Source organism: Psammomys obesus, unplaced genomic scaffold (assembly GCF_907164565.1).
Source record: "Psammomys obesus unplaced genomic scaffold, mPsaObe1.curated_primary_1811, whole genome shotgun sequence".
Lineage (NCBI taxonomy): Eukaryota > Metazoa > Chordata > Mammalia > Rodentia > Muridae > Psammomys > Psammomys obesus.
The window spans coordinates 2,190,017-2,206,239 of NW_026591560.1; the positions used below are offsets into that span (position 1 = coordinate 2,190,017).

Genomic DNA, 16,223 nt, shown 5'->3' on the forward strand with positions numbered 1-16,223 from the left:
GCCATAACACTGACCTCAAAATCCATTTGCCTTTGCCTCACGAGTGCCGGGATTAAAGGTGTGGGCCACCACCTCTGGCTAGCCAATCAGTTCTTTAGTGGATGCCAGGACCAAGTTCTAGGTGACCCTTAGATCCAATTCAACAGCTCCATAATCAGTATAGCAAATGTAAGCATTTTTCTGTTGCAAGCTTGGGGCCCTGATACAGGGTGATTGGTTTGTTGATGAATGGCAGAGGGCTTCTAAAAAAAAAAAAAAAACAAAAAAAACAAAAACAAAAACAAAAACAAATAAAAACCCACAGTCATAGAGTGCTGGTCAAGCATGCAGAAAGCCCTGAGTCTTTCTCCAGCATTGCAAAACCAAAAACAAAACCCAAAGGCTGCCACGAAGGATGGAGGGATTTCAGGTGGTTCTTATCAAAGCTGTCAACTTCAATCCCTACACCTCTTGAGGATACCTTTAGACCCCATTGCAGTGGAACCATTGTCTCTGCAGTAACCATCTTTAGCTGTAGACATGATCCTAGGAAAGCAGCTAAACTGAACTTTTAAGCAGAACACTGAGGGCCTTTTAAGATTTTATTCGTGCGTGTGGCCGTGTGTGCGTGTATGTGAAAGTCAGGGCATAGTCAGAGGAGAGCTCTCAGGAGTCAACTCTCCACAAGTTCCAGAGATCAAACTCAGGTTACCAAGCTTTTGTGGCAAGTGTGCTAACGGCTGAATCATCTCTCGGGCATAAGATCTTCGTGTAACCTAGCACTGCTACCCCAAATACGGCCTAGTGTGTTGTTAACCTTCTCGTACTGTAACAAAAATCCTGAACCAACTTACTAAGAGGAAAGATTTATTTGGTCCACAATCCATTGTTTTGGGACCTGTGGTGAGGCAACACATCATAGCAGGAATGCGTGGTGCTTATTTCATGGCCAAGACATGAAACAAAGAAAGGGGGAGATTCCAGGGCACACCTCCACTGACCCATAAACCTTTCTCTGGGTTGTACCCCTTAAAAGTGTTTTTAACAACTTCCCAATAGTTCCTTAGCTGAGAAGCAAGCACTTAACACAGGGGCTTGTGGGGGCATTCCAGACTTGTACTATGGCACCCAACACCCCTTTCTCACGCTGAACGTCTGACGTACCTTCTACCACACACTCCTCCAGGGATCCTCTGCTGACTGCTGTCTTGCTCTCCCAGCGGTGTACCACACACTTTGCACATTCTCCCGGAGTCATAAAAATCAAGGCTGCTGCTGGCCTTATGATGTGTCCTTGGACAAAGTGGAAAATGGCTTTCTTCTATCAGCGACAGAGTCTTGTGTAGTCCAAGCTAGTCTTGAACTCATTAAGTAACTGAGGGTGGCCTTGCCACCCCATCCTCTTTCCTCTATTTCCTGGGTGCTAGGATTACAGGCATGTACCACCAAGCCTGGGCTGAACAATTCTTATAGGATATGCCATACCATACCACATACCATGTAGAGGGTATTAATATTGGGGAAACTGTGGTAAAATAAAATGGGGAGCCTTCAGGGAGCTTTCACAAGCAGCCCACTGCTGGGTGGATTATCTAACTCACTCTTCCCAAAGTTCCATTTAGAAAACTTGACCTCACCGTGGAGGAAAATGGACTCCAAGGCCGGTTTTAAAGTATGTAGCCAGTAGGAGACGAAGCCAGCTTTGAACTCGAGAGCACTGATTATCAATCGCTATACAAATCGGATGCATTGCTATTGCTACTCTGGTGACTGTTTCTACACCGACTCCAACGTTGGGGTGATGGCCCTGCAGCAGGCTCCATGTGCCAATGCCACAGTCAAGAAGCAGGCCACAGATTGGGCAGCATACAGAACGTATGCTTTATAAGAAACCTTGTTACAAGGCGTTGGAGACCCAGGGGACTGAATCTGTCTTCTGGGTCTAGCTGACACTGGAGATGTTTGGATCAAGGTGTCCTGGAGTCTCTTCCCCAAGTTAGACAGAAGAACCATCTCCTAACGCTCAAGGCAAGGGTCCTATTAGTCCCTGGACCCAGGTAGTTTTGGATCCAGAGTTGTACCTCTGTTGAATCCAAACCACACAAAAGAGGCCATGCCCCAGGGCCAGGGAGCACAGGAGAGGTCCATCAAGCCAGACATTTTAAGGCATGTCTGAGTTTTCTAGACCAACCAGGGGCAGAATGAAGGATATTTCTTGCAGGTGTATGACTAAAGGCTAGAGCCACAATAGTGAGTACTTTTTAGGCCTGGGGCCCAGGGGACACCTGTCTTTAGATGGCCTTGTCTAGCATAATTCCTTATTGCTGCTTAGCAGCAGAAACCTAATAATAGCTTTCCATGGCACTAATTATCACTCCTTCCAGAGCTCTACTGGTAAAAAGCGGGGTGCTACACAAACAGCCCCTTTCAAACTCAGGGAGTGCTGTGGTTTTCATGTTGTTTGTCCCTCCAAACCCTGTGTTGAAATTTGTTCTATGATATAACTGTGTTAAGGGGAGGTAGGCGGGGCCTGTGGAGAGGGACTGGGACAGGCGTGTGTTCTTGAGGACTGAATTTATTTCTGTGAGACTGTACCGTATTATCTAGCCTCTTCCTCTTTCGGCTGCACCTACTTGTCCTTCTGCCACGGGTGCCCTCACCATCTCCAGAACTCACCACCTCCAGAACTCTGAGCCAAAAGAGATTTCTCCCTCCATAAGCTGTGGAGTTTCAGGTATTTTGTTATACTGAGAGCAAACAGGACAACAGGATGGAGTTTCATAAAGCCTGCCAAGCAATCACTACAATCTTCCTTGCCCAAACAAGCCAACCATTGTCTCACTGAAAAATAACATAAGAGCTGATAGCAGTGTCTTAATTTACATTCTTTTGGGAAAAGGAGCGAAGAGTCAGCCTGTGGCATGTGACCTTCATTTGAATAGCACTAGTCACAGCCTGTGAGCTGATATTGCAGCTACAGGGTCTGGGTTCAAATCCTGACAGCACTTTCTATTGTCTCTCTCTTTTTTTTTTTTTTTTCGAGACAGGGTTTCTCTGTGTAATAAGCCCTGGCTGTACCTGGACTGGCTTTGTAGACCAGGCTGTCCTCGAACTCCTTGAGATGCATCTGTCTCTGCCTCCCAACTGCTGTGATTAAAGACATGTGCCACCATGTCCATCCACCTGACAGTACTTTCTAGCTGTGACTCGATCATCATTTAACCTATCGAACAGTTCCATCCTGAGGAAAATAAGGCTTATCTCAGAAATTAATTTAAGCAAAGCTCTAAAATAGTAGTTGGCACATACAAGACCATGTTAGATACTATCTTCCCTCTTGCCTAGACATCTAGAGGTAGCTCTAGGGAAAGTAACAGAATTCCCAGTTCTCATTATATTTAACTGTTTTGGGTTTTGGGTAACATGGTCTCACTATGTAGCTTTGACTAGCCTGGAACTATGCAGACCCAGCTGGCTTCAAAATCAGATACCTATCTGTCTCTGCCTTCCTAGTGCTGGGATTAAAGGCATTTGCCACCATGTCTTGTCTCTCTCTCTCTCTCTTTTTTGAGACAGGGTTCTTCTGCATAGCCCTGGCTTATCCTATTACTCACTTTGTAGACCAGGCTAGCCTTGAACTCAGAGAGACCCACCAGCCTGTCTCCCAAGTGCTGGGATTAAAGGTATGTGCCACCACTGCCCAGCTCTCTCTACTATTTTTTTTTTTTTTGAGAAAGGGTTTCTCTGTGTAGCCTTGGCTATTCTGACTCACTTTGTAGACCAGGCTGACCTTGAACTCACAGAGCTCTACCTGCCTCTGCCTCCTGAGTGCTGGGATTATTGGCATGTAACACCACACCCGGCTCTTTTTGCTATTCTGTAAAGGAGATTTTAAAGTTCAAGTGCACACTTTTAGTCCAGCACTGGAGAGGCAGATGATCTGTGAGTTTGAGTCCAGCCTGGTCTACAGAGTGAGTTCCAGGAGAGCCAGGGCTACACAGAGAAACCCTGTCTTGAAAAACAACAACAAAAATTAAAAGTGCATCGTATCATCGTATCTAGCTGTGCTAAGGGAAGTTGTGGGGAGAGACTGATCATTATCCAAGTCATATCTTCTGTGAATAAGAAAATGCCCAGTGAAGTCAAGGACTCACAGGGGAAGGCAAAACTGTGCTTGAGTAGCCTCTTATCTAAAAGTGATTCTGCTCCCAGCCTGTAGAAGCCATGCAGTAGTCGTTAGTGGTTTTCAGGCTTGCTTCTGATTCACTGTTCCTGCCCTAGGAGCAACCTGAGGTTGGAAGCCCTATCCTTGTTCATCTGCCTTCCCAAACTTGATATTAGGGAAATGTGGTTGAACTGAATAAAAACCGACAATTTGGCAAATGAGTGGGGTCAGATGGCTATGGTCCATGTGGGTACGCCAGGTTGAAGGACAGATGAAGGTTGCGGCCATTGGAAGGGGCAGCACGGTGCTTGATCAAGTCTTGGTCCAGCCACAGCATCTCCTGAAGATTTGCTTTATCCTCAAACCTGGGGGTTATCCTTTCAATAACTGACATACACCCTGCATAATTTAAAGTTGTTTTATTAAAAAGGAGAAGGAGGAGGGGGAGGGGGAGAGGGAGGGGAAGGAGGAGGAGGAGGAAAACCACCAAACAAAAAGCCCAACCCAAGAACTCTTGATTCTGGGTGTCTGGGAGCAGCTTAGGTGTGTAGGGAAGGTAGAACCTGGAAGACAGTAGGGGACCTCTGCAGCCCTGGAAGGAACAAAGGCCCCGTGCTGATGGGAAGCACAGCGTTTTCCCAGGACTTAGTCCCTCTCTGGGGATTGTGGTCATCCACTTCACACAGGTGGGGGCTCAGCCCTCCCCAAAAGACACGTGGGGTGCTCAGTCCCCAGAAAAAGGCAGGGTGGGCAGTACTAGAACGCCCTTGGATTCTTGTCAAAGTCACCAACCAAGCTGGGAAGGAGAAGTGCGTGGCCCATTCATGCCATCCCAGGCGACACTAGGGTGGCAGGCTCAGATGCAGGTGCACCTCCATTTGGACACAGGGCTCAAGCCCCTGAGTAATAAAAGGGCCCTAACGGAGCAAGACCTGGGTGCCGGGAGGCAGGCAGAACTCAGGTACCCTGGGGGATGCGGGGCAGTGCTCGGATGGGCCGAGGGGGAGGATTATCCAGGACCGGTTCCGGCCTGGACCGCACACCTCCGCGGCGCTTCTGCTTCCGCAACAGATAGTTTGAGTACTGCACCTCGGGCATAGCAAGCTTGAGGCAGGCCTCCGTGGTAGGGCCGGCTCCGCCGCCGGGCAGGTCGTAGCCCATGATGTCCACTTTCCGGCTGGGCTGCCACGGCTGCAGCTGCTTGGTGCGAATCTGGGCGGCGGGTCGCAGCACCGGCTCGTCGCCAAAGCAACGACGCAGCAGACGCTGGCGGGCCTCACGCAGCTCGCGCGCCTCGCGCTCCACGCATGCGCGGCCGGCGCGGGCCACGCGGCGCCAGAAGGTGGCGTTGAAGTGGTCGTAGAGGCCGGCGTCGAGCGCGTTCCAAGCGCGCGCGGCCCGCGCCAGCGCCTCGGGGATGGTGGCCAGGCGCGAGGTGGCGGCGCGCGCGTTGAGCTTGGCGTAGAGCACGTCGTCCAGGTCCCAGGCCAGCAGGCGTCGCAGCAGCACGAGCGACTCGTCGAAGTACTCCGCGATCATGACGAGCGAGAACACCTCCTCCACCTGGCGGATGAGGCCCGCCAGGTAGGCCGCGTCGTCGCGAGGGCTGCGCTCGTTGTCGCCGCCCAGGTCGTAGGCCAGCGTGTTGTGCGCGAACATGGCGAAGTGCTCGCCGGGGCGGTAGTAGGCCTCGGGGGCGCGCAGGAAGGCCTCGAGCGACGCGTTGGGCACGCGCCTGAAGGCCGGGCAGTACTGGTTGTAGTAGCTGAAGAGCGACTCGAACATGGCGGCGGGTTCGCGCAGGATGGTGACGTAGACCGTGTCCGGCGGCATGAGGCGCTCGAGTTCCGCACGGTCGAAGCGCAGATGGCTGGCCAGCATGTGCGGGGGCCGCGTGGCCGGGTGCACGAAGTGCGCCGAGAAGTTCCGCGGGTAGCAGAACTGGTGCTCGCAGCTTGGGTGAGGCAGGGCCACGGTGAGGTTGTGGCGTTCCGCGAAGCGGAACAGGATGTTCTGCACCGTGGTACCCGCTGTCTTGTGAGTCTTGAGGAAGGCCACAGCCATGTGCTTGGCACGGGGTGGCGATTCTCGCAGAGGCGGGCAGCTCAGAGGGAACAGCTTGGGGTACCTGCAAAGACCAGGGTGTGTGGAAAGAGGACATGCCAGGGTGAGGCTTGAGGTTTGGGGACGAGCTGGTCCGCAAGAGCGGACCAGCGTGGTCCCTGATTGCAGAGACCGGTGGCAGAAAGCCTTTAAGATAGGGTTCACGGGGACGGGAAAGAGTGCTCATTTGTCAAAGTACTCTTTGAGAGGACTGGGGTTCAATTCCCCAGGACCCACGTGGCCACAATTGGTTCTAACTCCAATCACAGAGGATCAGATGCCCTCTCCTGGCCTCAGATGGCACTGCATGCAAAACACCTATACTCATACAAATAAAGGGCTCTTTTACAGGATGGGTGGGTTTGGTAAGTCGGGCAGTGTGGTGGCACATACCTTTACTCCCAGCACAAGAGGCAGAGCTAGGTAGATCAAGGTGAGTTCAAGGTCAGCCTGATCTACATGGTTCTGCGGCAGCCAGAGCCACCACTCAAGTTTAGTGCAAAGGCAGCCTGGTCTACATAGCAAGTTCTGGGCCAGCCAGAAACCCTGTTAAAAGCAGGGGGTAGGGTGGGTGGGAGGGATGAGCCTGGATACCCAGGCTAATCTCCTGATAGTGACATCCTTCTATGCATTATCTTTCCATCGAGTGGGACTAGACTTACTGAGGTTCCTAATGCCATAGAATAGGGTAGAAATGATGGAGTATCATCTCTGAATTTATATATGGGAAAGGCTGCTGTTTTTTTTTTCCTCTCACTCTCCAGGACAATTTATATTAGAAGGAGGCAGGCAGACTGTGGGCAGTTAGCTAGGAACCACAGGACGACAGTCCCAAAGAAAAGGAGAACTTCAGCCTGTCGCCCATCAGCCTGCTTGAAGAACTGAAGACTGCCAAACTACTTGAGTGAACTTTTTCAGATCCTCCTTAGTAAATCTTTCAGAAAAGACCATACATCTGGCTGACACTGTGATTGAAAACCTGCGAAAGACCTGGAATCAGGAGTTCTCAGCCACATTTGGATTCATAATTCACAAAAATGGAAAGAAAATAAATGTTTGTTCTTTTCAGCAGCTAAGTTTTTGAGGATTTTGGGTTTTTTTTATTTTTATCTATTTATTGTGTGTGCGTGTGTGTGTGTGTGTGTGTGTGTGCGTGTGTGTGTGTGTGTGTGCGCGCGCGCGCGCGCGCGCAAGGAACACATGTGCCATGGCATGCATGTGTAGATCAGAGGATAATTTTTTGGAATTGGGTCTTTTCTTTCTACCTTGTTGAGGCTAAGACTGTCTTGTTTCTGCCTCTGTACTGAGTAGGGTACACTAGTTGGATTGTGCCCTTCTGGCAGACTCCCCTGTCTCCACTTTCCATTTCTTAAGAGTTCTGGAGTAGGGAGCTAGAGAGATGGCTCAGAGATTGGGAGGACTGACTGGTCTTCCAGAGGTTCAATTGTCAGCATCCACATGGCAGCTCACACCTGTCTGTTACTTTAGTCCAGGGTTTCTGACACCCTCACACATACATGCAGGCAAAACACCAATGAACATAAAATAAAAACAAAATACAGAGTTTTTAAAAAGTGGGATTAGCCAGGAGCTAGTGGCACATGCTTTTATTCTAGAGGCAGATGCTGGCAGATCTGTCTGTCTTACAGGCCATCCTGGTATACATAGTGAGTTCCAGGACAGCCAGGAGTAAGAGATGCCTTGTCTTAGAAAAAGGAAAAGAGTTCTGGGATTAAAGATGTGAGTCATCTCCCCTGGCCTTTCACTTGGGCTCTGTGGCTGGAACACCAGTTTTGGAAAGCACTTTTTTTTTTTTTACTTGCTGAGCCACTGGCATGGCTTTTTTATTTTATTTTTAGTTAAGGTTACTCTGCAGCTCAGACAAGCCTTCAGTGGCTGTGCTGCTCAGTCTGGTTTTGAATTTGTGAGCCTCCTGTCTCAGCCTTCTGAGTGCTGGAATTACAGACATGCATCACCAACACCCAGCTTCTCTGCTAAGTTTTAAGATTATTATTATTACTATTATTTTTTCGACTCACTATATAGCTCTGGCTGTCTCGGAAAGTTCTGTGTAGAGCAGTCTGGCCTTGTCTTTAAAGAGATTTGTTTACCTCAGCCTCTCTAGTGCTGAGATTAAAGGTGTACATCACCTTTAAAGGTGTGCATGCCTGGCTTTATGTAATTTTTTTTTTTTTTTTTTTGAGATAGGGTTTCTGTGTGTCTCTGTAGGCCTGACTGTCCTGGAACTTGCTCTGTAGACCAGAGCTGGCCTCAAATAGAGATCCACCTGCCTCCGCTGTCTCTGCTGGGATTAAAGGTGTGCCACACCACTGCCTGTCCTAAGTTGTTTTTTGTTTTTTTTTTTTTAAGATTTACTTATTTATTATGTAATCAGTGTTCTGCCTGAATGTATACCTGCACACCAGAAGAGGGTACCAGATATTAGTATAGATGATTGTGAGCCACCATGTGGTTGCTGGGAATTGAACTCAGGACCTTTGGAGAGCAGCCAGTGCTCTTAACCTCCGAGCCATCTCTCCAAACCCCTAAGGTTATTTTTAAATGCAGAAATAGTGTAGAGAACAAAGACCCTTGGAGATTCTTAAGGGATCTTACTTTGAATGTATAGAAACTGAGGATCTGAGGAGAATCTAGAGCCATTTCAGTCACCAAATCTTATTCTGTGTCTTCTTTCTTATTTCTGTTCTTTAATTCGTTCATCACTTTCTGGGGATAACATTGGATTTTGCAGAAGCACATAATTAGTTGATTAATTTTGGTTTTTTTGAGATGGGGTTTCTCTGTCTAATCTTGGCTGTCCTGGACGCACTTTGTAAACTGGGCTGGCCTTGAACTCACAGGATCCACCTGCCTCTGCCTCCCTGAGTGCTGGGATTATGAGTGTGCACCATGCCTGGCTCATCTATTGTCTTACATGTTTCTGTTAAGGTCTTTGAAGATCCACTCATTCTTTACGTGTGCATTTCTCAAGCTTATGCTTTGTGCTAGGTATTGTTCTAAACTTTAGTATCGCCTTTATGGCATTTTCACTTCTGTCCCTAGATCTTGAAGCAAGGATGTTTGGGTTACTGGTTAGTTATCACAGCTGGACAGGCTTCGAATCACCCCTGGTTCTTCTGCACCATCCTAAGCATTAAGTGATAAGGGCAGCTCTAAGCAGCTTGGGACATCATTTATAAAACCAGAAAATTATTTTGCAAATGACACTGCATCAATTTATACTAGTCTCTGGAAAGCATGTGGAATATTGGGGAAATTGACACTTTGAAAGGTGCAGGGATTTGGTGAATTCACACAGAGAATCAGGAACAGAGGCCAATTCTCATCTCATGGTGCCCTATATCAGGATGGCAAGAGGGTCACACATTTATAGATGAGGACATGAGCTCAGAAATGAAGGAGTATGTCCTAGGTGATGGATTTGTAAGATGTTTGCAGACTTAGGATTTAACTCAGGTGGTAAAATGCTTGTCTAACGTTCTTGAGGCAATGGGTTTGATCTCTAGCACTTCAGAAACTTTGTGTCTGGGTGAGGTGGTGCACACCTGTAATCTGAGCACTCAGGAGGTGGAGATGGGAGAATTAGGAGCTCACAGATAGGGTAGGTGTAGTAGGTGAAGGCCTCTAATCCTGGCATTAGGGAGCCAAAGGCAGGCCAATTTGTGAGTTTGAGGCCAGCCTGGTCTAAATAGTGGTTTCAGGAGACTTCTGTTTGCAAAAGAGAGCTTTAAAGGGGCTGCAAAGCTGGTGCTGGCAGTAGCGCAGGTGGAGGTGGTGTGGCGGTGGTACATGCCTTTAGTCCCAGCCCTCCCGAGGCAGATGTAGGCAGAGAGAACTCTTTTTAGGTCTCTGGTCTACAGAACGAGTTCCAGGACAGCTAGGGCTACATAGAAAAACCATGTCAGAAGAAGAGGGGAAGGAGGTGGATGGTAGAGAAGGAGGACGATGACAATGGACAGCAGGAACAGGGTGGGGAGTAAAAGTGAGTCCACCCCCCCCCACCTTCGCCCAGGCCCTGTCTCAAAGGAACAAAACACAAAATGTTGTTTGCAACTCATTGAGGAAGCATCGAGCTGTAAAAAGACAGACTAGATTCAGGTCTTGGCTAACACATGAATTCTGTGACTGAGCAATTGACTCAGTCTTGCCCATAGAGTCCAGTCCTTTTCTGTCTGGCTCCAGAGCACAGCTTCTCAGCCAGTGGGTTGTGACTCCTTTGAAACCATATTTTTGTTATAGTTTATAACTGTAGCAAAGAAAGTAAATTTATGGTTGGGGTCACTACAATATGAGGAACTGTATTAAAGGGTTGCAGCATTAGGAAGGCTGAGAACCACTGCTCTAGAGGATGGAAAGTGCTTTTGGATTTCCTAGGAAGGGAAGAGGGAAGCCTAGAGAAACCTTTTGGGTGGTTTGGACTACAGTATCTCTGATGGGGCCAGTCCCCCCTCACTAGGGTCCGCTGCCCACTTACCAACTAAGCTGTGACCCCTGGTGGATGAGGAGGCTTATGGTGCTACAGCCTAGCACCAATAGCAGGATTTTCCTGCGGCTCATAGTCTTGGTGGACTGCTGCAGGCGCTGGAGGATAGGTGGCATGGTCTGGAGTGCTCACCCCTGGACTAGCCAGGGCCTTGCTATCCGGGACTTCCTTCACCAGCACTCATGGGGGGTCCTGGGGCTCTGGGAGCAGGGCCAGTGTTCCCGAAAGCCTGGCAGAACAAGGAAACAGGTTTGCATTGGCAGAGGATATGCACTCCAGACTTAGCAGGACTGCTGCAAAAGAGAGCTTAAATGAGTGGGGTGAACAGAGATGCCAGAACGATCGAATTCCACCTCTCATCACCAAGACTCTATCTCCTCAGTGTCCAGATAACCTCGTCTTGGGTGGAATTACCGGTCTGGGATGTGTCCAGCACTCAGACTATAGCCATTCTGTTTCTTGAGCCCCGTGTGTTTACTTTTACCTCTCTGCCCATATCTAACTTGTCTTTGTCTCACAGCCATTTGAATTTAGCGATACAGCTCTCCGCCCTCAGCACTAGCACGAGGCTCATGCGGACACAGAAGTCTCAGTTCAAGATTTTCTCTCTTTCAGGACTACTTATCTGACTCTTTGAAACAAGGGGTGGTCCTGAGTCCCATAAGAATAAACTCAGAAACAGCCAAGCCCTCACTTCCTTCGGTCTCCGAGGAGTACTGCAGGCCTAATATATTATTGCTAACTCCTGACACCCCAGTTATTTCCCACTAAGCAGATGATGACAGTGAGGTGCTAAGTGGTGGCGGACATGTATTCATAGTCACATAGCCGCATATAGCGGACTGGGGACTCAAATCTACTTACCTAAAAACATTTTTTTTAGTCTTACTTTAGGAGTTGTGGATGGCCTGAAACTTGCTATATAGTCCAGGCTGGCCTCAAACTCAGAGATCTACCTGCCTCTTGTCGCCTGCATGCTGTGATTAAAGGGTGCATTCCCAAATTTGGCCAGATCTGCTCCTGTCTCCATAGTCCTTGTTCTTTATGTGAGTCGTTTCCACTCATAAGTGATTTTCTTTCTTTCTTTTTTTTTTTTGTTTAAGATTTATTTATTATCCGTTGTTCTGCCTGCATATACACCTGCCAGGAGAGGGCCCCAGATCTTATTATAGATGGTTGTGAGCCACCATGTGGTTGCTAGGAATTGAACTCAGGACCTTTGGAAGAGCAACCAGTGCTCTTAACCTCTGAGCCATCTCTCCAGCTCCCATAAGTGATTTTTCAATCCAGAGAGTTGGCGCAGTGCTTAATAGCACTGTCTGCTCTTCCAGAGAATGCAGATTTGATTCTCAGCACCCAAGGGGTGGCTCACAACTTCCTGTAACTCCAGTGCCAGGGGATCTGACACCCTCCTCTAGCCTTTGCAGGTATAAGGTATGCACTTAATACATATACAGATAGGCATGTATTAAGACAACTTTATTTGTCCATCTCTGCCTGGTCAGGTAATTTTGCGTGCTTCTGAGCACTGAGCTCTCCTGTGTGTGTCACTTGCCCTAAGGGCCTGGGACTAAATCCACCAGGGAAAGAAGTATTTGAAATCCTGAAGTCTTGTCTTGATCCCATCCCCAGACACCCAAAAAGCAGGTGGCTCCATCAGCTGGCTGGTACAGGTGCTTGGCCAAGGTAATGGGATAACGTTGCCTTGGGAGGGATGGGGCAGGGTTGAGGGAATGGCTCCAACTGTTCTGCCGAGAATTTCCAGCAGGAGATGAACCTTCACTAAAGGGGAGAGAGAGGCAAGAGAAGGGCTTGATTTCTGGCCAGGCTTTCTTTCTTTGCAAGAATGTGTTGGCAGTTCAGGTGGAAAGTTAGCTGCAGCAGCCATGTCTGCCCCAGGCCAGGGTGGGTCTGTCTTACTCCTGGGGTGTAAGTGCAGGTTCAGACTCAGCATTAGCCCTCACACTGCTATCTCTGAGAGGAGGAAGGTGTCTCAGGAGAATATGCATGGATGGGTATGGAACTAGGACACCTGGTCTCAGGAGGGCTGAGGTAAGTGTGTGGCTCTGGGCTTGGCTTCCAGTTTCTTTTTTCTGTGCCCACTCCCCTGTTAATCCCAGATGACATTTAAACCCGTTTAGGTGGAAAGATGTCCTGTTTACAGTTCCCCTTATCTCCAGGTCACATCTTTTGGTTTCTTCCACCAGCCGGTGAGAATTAATTATTTTGGAGCAGGGAGAGCGATGGGTGTGGCCACAGAGGGGGCAACCAAGGGCATAGCAGACACAGCCTAGGTCCTCCCTAACTTTGAGGGTTTCTGAGGCAGAACAGGGTTGGTCTTCTGCAGGAGGAAGCCAAGCTCTTGGCCCTTTTAGAAGGAAAAGTTTCTCTTTGTCACAAGTACTGCTTGGAGAACTTGGTGACCAGATGGTTTCCCAAGAGAAAATTAGAGGGTGAGTCTACCTTTCAAACTTGCTGAAACCACCCTATTTCTCAGAGGAATCTGAGCCAGCCAAGGGTAAGGGAAGCTATAGTAGGTCTTTTCCTGGCCTCAGAGAATGAGGTTGCTGCCTGGTACCCCATCCATTCTACTAACAGGATTTATCCACTGCCTACAAGGCTTGGATCTGGGGAGCCAGCCAGATTGCTGTCTAAAGTCTGAGAGGGGGAAAGGCCTTCCTTATTACAGGCACCAGTCTCCAGGAATGGGAACACTAGGATTTTGGCCACTGGCAATGATAGACTGTGTATCACAGATACAGCCTCACTCATTCTTGACCACAGTTTCAGAAACCTTTCTGGGACTGTGAGGACCAGTCACCCTACCTTGTGACATAACCCCTGGGCTTAACTTGCCCTGGTTTCTTACTCTGTGCTGTAGCTAGTGTCACTCTTCAGAACACAGGGCAGATTTTTTTCTTCATGACAGACATTCAGGTATTTCAAAGCAAGAATCCTGTATCCTGTTTGTGGGCACTTAGCCAGAGAAACCATTCCAGGTCCAGGTAGAGAGTAACACTTAGCTACTGGAACGGACAGGCCTGCCTTCCCTGGGTCAGGTCATGTCTGTTGTGGAGAACGACTCAGCAGAGAGGGCCTGGAGAAGTTCCCTGGACTGAGTTTCCCTCTGGTCTTGAGGCTGAAGCAAATTGGTGGCCATGCTGCTGAGCACCACTTCGGAAGGATTGCCCTGGCTGCTGCCCAGAGGCTTCCCTATCTCCAACGTCTTTCATGGAGGGAAAGAGGTTCCCTCACCATCCCCAGCAGGTCAGGGTGCCAGCCTTATCAGAATAGCAGTGCTAATTTTAGTCAGAATAATCTACCTCAGGCTGCTGCCCAGTTTTGTAAATTGCTTTCTTTTCTCCAGGGAACCAAAGAAGAAATGGTATCGCCAGCCAGAGCTTTGAAAACTAACCCAGATGTCCACTCTACTCCCAAATGATCTCTTTCTCTCTCCCCTCAGAGCTACAGGGCTAACACTGACGTCCTTAGAGGAGTAGGGCTGGACCACTGGGACCTGTCCTCTCAGTGATGTGGAGACTTAACCTGTCTCGAGGCATGGTATATCCCAGGTCACGCAGGTCCCCAAACAGAAAAGGGCAGAGAAGGTAGCACAATAGGGCCTAGGAGATTGAATATCCTTCTGTCCCTCTTTCCTTGCACAAGGTTTCCCAGTCTCCTCTTTGCCACCCCCACCCGCTTTCACCTTTGCCTCTGAATTATCTTCATTCTCCTTTCTCCATCACTCCCCAATCCCACCCCCACTGCGCCCCACATTCCCTCAATTTCATCCCGATCTCTCCCAGAGATCTGGTCACTGTAGCTTCACCCGGTTCCCTGCTTCCTGAGGGTACAGAACCACCCCCTCAAGCTCTCTTGGCACTAGGCCCCCAAGATACTCTTAACTGTCCAGGCCCCCATCCCCTTTGCAGTGCATCATTGTTTCCTCCAGCCCCCGGCTGGCTACTGCAGTACTCACTCAGGCAGGCTCTTCTCCGACTTGGGTCAGGGGCTACCCTCCGCTCCTCGTGGGTCCCTTGTGCTGAAATCTGCCGGGTCTGAGGGTAACGGGGGGGCCCTGAATGCAGAATGCCGGTATCTTGCCTTGCTGCGCCTGGATGGGATCAGGTGGCAGCGTCTGTGTCTGTCCGCTCAGCTCAGCGCAGCCCGCCCGTCCCCCATCTCATACCGGGGGCGGGGCGGGGGCGGGGGCCTGGCGGCTCGAGGAGGGGGAAAGGAAAAGCAGCGAGAGGAGGGGGACCGGGTAGCACGCTTGCTGCTGCTGAGCACCCTCCTATGGTGCTGGCATCTTTGGATGCAGGCATCTTTCCCCTGAGATCTTGTAGAGAGAGATCAACACCATTGTGCTCAGCACCCTTTCCTCCCTCAGAAGTGAAAACCGAGGTTGGGAAGGTGTTAGTAAACTCCAGCATTACAGCAATGCTGGGTTCTGTTGGTCACTGGAACTTCTTGAGGCTGGGTTAAAGGTTCAGGTACACTTGCAGTTTCCTGTGTTCCCTTCCTCTTCCCACCTCTACTAGCCCTGTCTGGTCCCATTCCCTTCTGGTTCTTTCTCCAGCTCTCCTGAGGCAGTTCCTGGTTGTTCACCTATGTCTTGACAGGTCTCCAGAGGTCTCACTTCTGACCAGAGCTGTTGGTCTGGGGTCTCTGCCCAGGTGCCTTGCACCAGGAACCAGAAATTCTAGTTCATTTCTGATTTCTGCTGATACTCCATCTTGGAGTCAAGAGACAACTGTTACTTCCAGCACTAAAGGGGGCAGCTGCTTCCTTGTAACAGTGCTATTTGTGAGAGCTTCATGTGGGTGTCCCAGAGCCACTTAAATGCCATGAGACCACAGTTGGTTCTGGGGCTGCTATGGATTGCTGTCCCCTTCATTCTGGGCAGGGAAAGGATCTTCAGGTAGGGTAGTCACCCAAAGCTGGAACTGAAAGGGGCTGCATTGGTCCCTTCTGGTGTCACACAGCCAGTAAGTGGGCATCATGTCAGGCTCGTTGCTAAGGAGAAGGGAAGGATTTCAGAGTCGGGGATCTTGGGCATGTCAGCTTCTGTTTCCTCTCAGTCTTTCCCTTTGCACAGTTTGGAATCTTATCTGCATCCTAGAACAATTGTGAAGAAAATCAGATCTGGCTTACTGTGTCCGTTCTGGCCCTAGTTATAGTACTGACCCATCTGCTTTGTTTACCTTGCTTTAGAGACCCTGCCCTCCTTCTCCCTCTGTCTGAGCACACTGGGGCCTCCAGCCTCAGATGACCTGCTCTGGGCTCTCTGGTTACAGGGAGCAGAGACTTCCTTTGGGCTACAAATGATTCTGTCTGAGTAGGCTGACACGCATAAGGGAAGGCCACCACTGTTCTTTAGTACTCTCCTTTCTGGCTTTGATTCTCCCTGCCCTCCCAGTGGCCGGTGTGTGTGTGTGTGTGTGTGTGTGTGTGTGTGTGTGTGTGTGTGTG

The 16,223-nt window shown here is 49.4% G+C and overlaps 1 protein-coding gene across 1 annotated transcript; it reads right to left on the bottom strand.

The window, feature by feature from the left end:
- Positions 1 to 4,563: 4,563 nt before the first annotated feature.
- On the bottom strand, positions 4,564 to 14,919 carry Gal3st3 (galactose-3-O-sulfotransferase 3). Its single transcript, XM_055610552.1, has 3 exons — positions 14,731 to 14,919; positions 10,743 to 10,980; positions 4,564 to 6,272 (listed from the first exon to the last, which is right to left on the bottom strand). Exons 2-3 carry the CDS (start codon positions 10,865 to 10,867, stop codon positions 5,102 to 5,104), a joined length of 1,296 nt encoding a protein of 431 aa, XP_055466527.1. The 5' UTR covers positions 10,868 to 10,980; positions 14,731 to 14,919; the 3' UTR covers positions 4,564 to 5,101.
- Positions 14,920 to 16,223: the final 1,304 nt, after the last annotated feature.